General features: G+C 35.9%; 1 protein-coding gene and 1 long non-coding RNA gene across 3 annotated transcripts; both read right to left on the bottom strand.

Annotated features, from left to right (window-relative positions):
* Positions 1–575: 575 nt before the first annotated feature.
* On the bottom strand, positions 576–3323 carry LOC113757203. 2 transcript variants are annotated; one of them, XR_003466204.1, is made up of 7 exons: positions 3193–3323; positions 2747–2980; positions 2542–2593; positions 2178–2251; positions 2024–2086; positions 1291–1368; positions 576–819 (listed from the first exon to the last, which is right to left on the bottom strand). It is a non-coding gene; the product is annotated as an uncharacterized LOC113757203 (long non-coding RNA). The 2 variants fall into 2 exon arrangements; XR_003466205.1 differs by having other exon boundaries at positions 2747–2893.
* Positions 3324–6057: 2734 nt separating this feature from the next.
* On the bottom strand, positions 6058–7686 carry LOC113757202 (peroxidase 44-like). Its single transcript, XM_027300607.1, has 2 exons — positions 7489–7686; positions 6058–6840 (listed from the first exon to the last, which is right to left on the bottom strand). The coding sequence occupies exons 1-2, from the start codon at positions 7684–7686 to the stop codon at positions 6058–6060; spliced, it is 981 nt and encodes a 326-aa protein (XP_027156408.1).
* Between the last annotated feature and the right edge of the window lie 235 nt (positions 7687–7921).

The following is a 7921-nucleotide window of genomic DNA, read 5'->3' as shown; positions in this document are numbered from 1 at the left end:
ATTTTTTTCCCGCTCAATGAATAAATATTTGATACACCAATTTAAGATCTTTCCACTTAGTATATATTAAGATTTCTGGAGTTATATTTCAACAAATGGTGATTAATAAGATAACTCTTCTACTATTAGAGGTGATGAATCCTTGTAAATTTTTTACTTTCTTTCCATGCACTACAACAAAAATGGCCTTTAACGGCATTTAAAAGTGTCAGTATAAATAATCTAACCTGACACTTTATCTATCCTCACACCTAGGGCGAGTGTTGTCCCTTCCAATGTGGGGATAGACTCATACTATTCAACATGTCAGGAAAACTATGCTGTTATAACATCCCATCTGCCAACAAAAATCCCTTTTCTTGATAATTGAAAGTGTCAGGATAGGTATAGTACAACATTAGAATATCGAATTCTATGCTGACACTTTTAACTGCCAGGAGTTTTTTTTTCTTTTTTTTTTTTGATATAGAAGCAACCTGCAGGTAGTGCTCCCTGCTATACATTCCGTCAATCAGAAATCCAAAGGACTTGTAAAATTATCCTAAAGAACAGAATGCATATAGTAATCTAAAAGCAAAAGTCAATACTCAAATATAATTTGTTGAACTAAAAGTCAGTAACAAGTACTAACATAACAAATCCCTAACAAATACAAACTTGAAAGATTCTCATGTGCACAAACTTAAAAGATTCTCTTGTGCACAAACTAAAATATTCTCATCCCTAGCAAGTAGAAAGAACTTGCAGTAGCTTCCAAACTTTCCAATGAAATGAGAGCCTTCAGTCATAACCTGATATCTTTTGTGAGCCATCATTATTCTGCAAAGAAAGACCAGAAATAAAAAAATAAATTAAAGATATCAGCACCTAGCAATTACGTTCTAATGTAAAGTAACGATACCAAACAGGATTCATTTCATTCGAAATAAAGTTGATTGCTGAATAGCCAAATTTTGGTACCAAGCAGGTTTGCAAAACTTAACTGGCAAAAGCAAAGGTGATAACGCAAGTTATATTTTCTTGTATATCAAAAGGTTTTGGAATAACACACTGATCCAGTTGCCATCATTGCACTGAAATTTCTACTTGCTATCACCAAACATACTACTAAAGCAGCAAACATACTAAATAAAGAAGAAGAATGACCAAAAAGATAGATGTCATGATTGAAATTACCCCCCTTTAGAAGACTAGAATTTATGAATCTAGATGTAATTTTATCCTTTGGCTTAGCAATGAATTCGAACGTTTGACATAACAATCTGGGGAGAAAATGTGAAAAAGCAATACCTCTTCTTTGAAGTTTAGATCATAAGTCTTGTCTTTACCATAAAACTCAGAAGCAGCCACATCCATCCCAATCACAACCTGCAGCAATTTCAAACTCTTCAAACTGATTTCAATACAGACTTGTTGAAATAAACCATACCACAGACAAGCACCCATCAAATAAGTTCAATTAGGATGTTCAAGAAAGCAATGGCTGGACCAATGCCAGAAGTACCATTAATTTTTTAGGCAAATATCTCACTTCCATTCTCACTCACCACTTCCCTTTATTCCCCAATGTATTTAGCCAAAGAGGGGAAAATACCAAAAAACAAAAAAAAATCTTCAATTGAGTGTACAGATGAGTTTAATTGACAAGCTTATGTAGCTTAAAAAATTGGATAATATGAAAACTAGCAATAAATGAAGTCCACTAACCTCTAACCGAAAGGCACGTTCCTCATTGTTTCCCTTCTCTGTGCAACATCTTAATTGCAGCCACAGTGCCATCACTCAAAATCCCTCTATACACTACCCCATACCCTCCATTTCCTATCACATTTGCTGCACTAAATTTGTTTGTTGCAATCTCAAGCTCTGTGTAAGTAAAAACTTGTACACCCCTAAGCTTGGATGCAGCCTGCTTCCATACAAACATCCGCCTTTGACATCTGCTCCATTTTCACCAGCAAAACATATACCCATAGCATTCAAGAACAGTGTAACCAGTATAAACATCCATTCCAATACTTACTTTACCAGTGTAACCAGCTTTAGCAATAGCTGTTTTAAGCAATTCAAGACCTTCCTTGTTCTCCTGAAATGTCAAAGTCACAAAGTTGTAAAATATATGACAACCGAATTGAACAATGAACAGGAAGCATATTAGCAAAATGCCATGAACTAACCTGGATATTAGAGCAATGTCACCCTCATCACCAACATTTGTTGCATCTTGGCCATACTTCTTCTTAATTACAGACTGAAGAAAGAGATCAGCAATAAACAAGCATATGTCAAAGCAACAGAAACACATCAAATGCGCTCACAGATATGAAAGAGGATAAAGCATCTTAATTACAATAATTCTATTAGTTTATATATTATTGAGTAAATTAATATCAGTACCAAAGGAAAGAAGGTTGACATTTTATCGAACAGGTTATGGACAACAAATCCAGTATAAAGGGTAGTGGTCACTTATGTGGGAGAAGCCGGGGTACAGGGCAGGGGGCAAGAGGAGCTTTTTTGGCATAAGACGAGAGCTGATACCTTTGCTTTCCAGCAACGCCTCGACACTAGCAATCATTTCTGGTACCTTGCTCTGTGCAAAAGGTTATTCTTATGAGAAGCAAATCATGTATAGGGAATTACTCGAGCAATATTATATGCCAAATTCACTTCCCATTTTCATATATGGGACAACGAACTTTCTTATTCTTGACTCGTGATGTGATTAACATAGAAGAAGGCTTACCTTTAGGCTCTCTGCAAGGAATGAGTGGTTAGCCAGTTTGTGTACTTTTGCCCATTTTTTCCCCTCATTTGTTATAAGCGGCTCACCTATTAATTTGATAATTTCTTTGCAATGCCTTCCATATCCATTTTCTGGTAAGCGCCTTCTCTGTTGGTTAGTAATTCTTTGATTAGCTCTGCATCTATTATAATTAATTGGGCTTGTGAACCATGCCAACTAATATATAGTTCTTACCTGTCAGCCGAAACAGAAAATCATGAAAACAAGATTGAGAATGAAGCAACTTTTAGAAGAAAAATCAGTATCGAACTTGAACTAGCATACCACAGAATCTTATTACAGCTTACAGGAGTTAATTATTTTCACATCAGTTGGTTTACAGAGCAGGAGCAGGAAATCAGAAAATTGTACAATTTAGGGCAAAAAGTAACCATGCAATTACATACCTTCAATAGGGAAGCAAAGGTAGTTTGATTGCGGAGAGATTCAGCAGAAAAAACTTTGTGGGGAAAGGAAAATTTTGGCAGAGAGCTTTGAGAGATAGTTTGCCGAGAGAGATGAGAAGAGCCAAAATTTTGCTGGCCGGCAAAATGAAATTTTGAGATTTCACTAAGTGTTTTGGCAAAGGAATCTTCCGCCAAAATCAAACGACATCGTTTTATGTTTTAATTTTTTTGGTGTATCTCACATTTTCTCAAGTGTCATAATAGGGAATCTAAAGACACATTATTATTTTTATATCAGATAAAATTAAAAAAAATTAAAGTATATATTATTGATTTGATAACAAATGTCATGATACAAGTGCTATAATGACACAAACCAACAAGTGTCCTTATACACGTGTCAAGAAAAGCCATTTTTGTTGTAGTGATGTTGCATGTTATATCCAATATCTAATGACATGATTGCCCATTTATACAGAAAATTAAAGTATAACAATTCATATTCAACATATTATGATAATTTTAAGTAAGAGGATCACCTATACATACGCTATATTGAGATTTATTATTGACATACAAATAGTTATCCATGTGATAATCTCTTAGTAGATCTATCCAGTAAACTTGATTATAATATCAAGAACTCACACAACTAAATTTGATATCTCTATAACATTGGTAAGTAAGAGCAACTATTTCCTTTAAAAAGAAGAAACAAAGTATGTGCTATGCTATCAGTATTAATAGTATCTTATCTATTAATACTACGATTAGAGATTATTAAGAATAAATCCTAGTTAATGTTTCTCATTATTGTAACATTTTATGACTGCATTAAGTTAGGTATTATTTACTTTAAGGACTTTGTATAATTAATCACATAAAAAAACAATTAGTAAGATAAAAATACCATTTATGAAAATATAAATTGTTAAACTACAATGATAAACCCTAATTTTAGGGCATACACACTAACAGTAGTTGCATTCTATTAGAAACCTTAAAACACCTACACCCCATCCGGGGTCGCACTAGTTCCCATTTCACTCCATTTCTAGATAAAAGGCTCATTTTAAACTTTTTTACACTAAAGTGCTACATACTTCCATCGCACTTGTAACTTGTTTACACCATATTTCAACCCATGTACATTCGAGAGCAAGCTTATATGAAATGGAGGCTCTGTTTGGATGAGCAAATTTTTCAAAAAATGTTTTTGTATTTGAAGTATACAGTAACACTTCAAATACAACTTTAAAAACACACATAATTTCAAATACATTTAAAAATAAATAAATAAAATAAACAACAAATTTATATCATCGTTCTTTTTTCACCCATCACCTCCACCCACCACCCACCACCCACCACCCACCGCCACCCACCAACGCCACCACTTCTCCCCTCCTCCCTCCTCCCTCCACCTCCGTCACCGCCGCCACCGCACTGCCATCCCTCCTCTCTTCTCTCTTCCCATTTTCTCCCTCTTCCTGCCTCTCCCTCTCCTTCCTCCTTCCTCATTCCTCTTCCTCCCTCCCCCGCTGCCCCTCCCCTCCCCTCAATTTCCACAAATTCACGCACAAAAGTAGAAGCAAAAGAAAGTATGAGGCTCAGATCTGTCATAATAGATGGACAAGGAGAAAGTGCACCGCCATGGCTGCAAAATCTGGTTGCATGAAGGAAGGGAAAATCCATATTAGCTTTTTCCCAATTCTGCCTTCCGGTTGCCCTATCAAGCTTTGGGCCACTTTTTCTCAATGCCCCAAAATTCAGTGCTCAGACAAATCATCAATCATCACGGCCTCAAATTCAATACCCTTTTTCGTTTCTTGGTAGGTGTAGTGCATTAATCCTCAAGGTTAAATATACAGAATCAAAACAGAAAGACGACAGACATTGATGTCAAAATATGTGAAAGCAAAATGATCGTACTAGCTAGTATTTCCGTTGGAGTATGCTCGGCTGTTGGTATCGTGGCGGGACTGGAAAAGAAAATCATGGGCTCTACGGAGAGAAGCAACCACCCTTAAGATGGTGATGGTGATGGTATGGTTGCGGTGGTAGTGGAGGAGGGGAGTAAGTTTCTTTTATTTTAAAAATATCACATTAAATTTGTAAATTTCAAAAAAAATCAAAATATATTCTCAAAAACATCCTAAAAATACTCTAAAAAACATTTAATCATCTACAGTAAAATTTTTTTACATACACAACTATAATAAAATTTTTGAAAAACAGTTTAAAAAATAACTAATCCAAATGGAACTGGAGCTGTTAGACCCCATCCACCTCTTAAACTGTTACCACATGCTCCCGTCCGACGAATGCTTTTGGACAAGTGAAGTGCTTCAATTTTAGCATTGGGGGCATGTTCTTTCAAACCTATTTCTTACTATAAGCGGATGTATTTCACTCCAAAATATTTACACTGGAAGCAAAGTGTCTTTGGAATATATTAACATGCATGGATAGCAATAAAAGTTAATTTACATATTGACGTTGAGATAAGAAAGTACTTTCCATTTTTTCATTTTTTTTGCCCTATTTAGGATCTTTTTGCCTCTCTCTCAATTTTTTCAATTATTTAAACAATATTTAAAGTTGTAAGAGTTGTGCTTGATTCTCTGACTCCCACAATACACGTAATTGTCTGCAAAATGATTGTCATAGGGTATGTACGAGATTCAAATTTTTGTAGAATAGAGGCAGGATGATAACTATATTCAATTACGTAATGAACCAAAACACTGCATGGAACATCAACGTTTTATTGTTAAAAAAAATTTGTATTTTTTTGTACACAAAGAATTAATAATTATTCATCAATCAAACATCAAGTGTGTCACTTTAGGGAGATTAGAAGTATTAGGCTCGACCACCAGGTTTGTTAAAGACTCTACAATTTTTCCTGATTTCTCCAGCATTTCCAACAAGAACTTCCACGCTTCCCATTTTCATCATAGCATTGACAAAACTCTGCTGAAAGAGGTTATTGTTGGCAGCCAATCTTGAGGCTAGAGGAGCACTTAAGCTGTCCAAAGCTAGTTCCTGATCAATCTGCAAGATCCCTCTTTTAGACCTTATCTGATTGTAGAACTGATTATCAAGTATGAAGGATGTGTTTTGATCCAAAAACACAGTTGGGTCTCTACTCAACGGCCTGGATTGTGTACCACAGGTTTTCAAGAGTGTAGCAGCCAATGCTGGTTCCATTGTGGGATCAGGCTTCCCGGTGCCCTGAAAGTTAGAAAGCCGATCCTGGAAGAAACCACAATGTGCAACTCCAACGGTGTGTGCACCCAAAAGGACTACCATGTCATTGATTGTTAGCCCTTTGGCAGTGAAGAATCGAGCTGCATCCGATATGGAAAGACTTGGTCCTGGCAAATTTACTTTGGAAGAGTCTGAAACCAGCCCATCTCGCCTACCAGTTGATACATTATATCTCGGTCCTCCGGCTAATGCTACTGCATCACGGGTTGCCAATGTTATTATATCGGCACAGGAGACAGTGGATGGGCAGGCAGCCTCAAGATTTCTCTTGGCTTCATCAATTAGCTCAAATCCTCTTACTGTTAAGTTTGGTCCGGCATCTTTCTCCGATGACCTGGTCTTGGTGGAGTCTATCAATATTGATGCATCACAACCCTGAAATTTTTGCCCAAGTATGCCAAATTTTGTCATAAGAACTTCATAAAATCCTCTCACGTATATAATAAATCGAGGTTTTGTTATATTTTTTAATGTAACTTCTTAAAAAAAATTTCTACATGGGAGGGTGGAATTTTATGAAGCGTGGAGCAGGAAAAGAGATTAGACTCTAAATCCTGTGTTTCAGTCACTAGGCCAAGACCTTTTCGACTTTTTTAATGTAACTTCTGAATAAGTGGATTACATACTGCACGCTTCTGATATAAATTTTGGATGTCTTCGGGTACTACATTCTAGTAGGAAGAAATTTGAGGCAATTGATAGATTTTTAGATGGACTATAGTTCACAAAATTTGTTATGACTTGAGTACTTCAAAACAAAGCCAAACCACAAAATTGATATGCCATTATTATATTATGCCAAACCAGAAAATTGACATGCCATTATTATATTATGCCATTATGTTATATTATAAGTCCCATTTAATTTGTTAACGGGTGATGCATAGGAACACATGAACTATGATTAGCCCCTGAACCTTGCTCCATCCAAGAATTTTTTAATACTATATGTCTTATAACTCCTTTGACTACTTAACCGCTTAAACAAGTATAAATTAGTTAAAAAAAAGATTAATTACTTACTCGGACAAAGCAATCGTGAAAATGCATGCGAAGCAAAGCAGCTGTTATTGAACTATCAGCGCTAAATTTCTTTACTACAACTTGTTGCACAATTGATTCTGCTCGTGGACATGAAGTGCTGTAAAATCCACTCTGCAGTTGAGCTGAGGCAAGGTGCAGAATGCAACCTAGGAAGATAACTTTTAGCATCATTTCCATTTTGCTTAAGCTTCTCTAGGTTTTCAGGTAATCGAGGTTAAGTATGTGAATAGTTGAGCTTTCTTATGTTATGAAGAATCACAATCCGGCTGTGGATATATATAGGTGAAATAAGTCATGGAGGAGAGGTTCGGACGTTGCATGGTCAAAATTTGTTGTCAAAAACGTGGTTTCTGACGTATCTTTTGATTGCTTTCCCTTAGAATAGTATTACCAACACATGGACGCGTAGGAA

Source organism: Coffea eugenioides, unplaced genomic scaffold (assembly GCF_003713205.1).
Source record: "Coffea eugenioides isolate CCC68of unplaced genomic scaffold, Ceug_1.0 ScVebR1_2838;HRSCAF=3940, whole genome shotgun sequence".
Taxonomy (NCBI): Eukaryota; Viridiplantae; Streptophyta; class Magnoliopsida; order Gentianales; family Rubiaceae; genus Coffea; species Coffea eugenioides.
Note: the sequence above shows the minus strand (reverse complement) of the source record. Positions and strands in the feature narration are given on the sequence as shown.

Coding starts and splice junctions, on each gene's coding strand:
- LOC113757202 (XM_027300607.1), bottom strand. CDS start 7,686: ATGGAAATGATGCTAAAAGTTATCTTCCTAGGTTGCATTCTGCACCTT. Junction 6,841..7,488: donor TTCACGATTGCTTTGTCCGA/GTAAGTAATTAA, acceptor CAAAAATTTCAG/GGTTGTGATGCATCAATATT.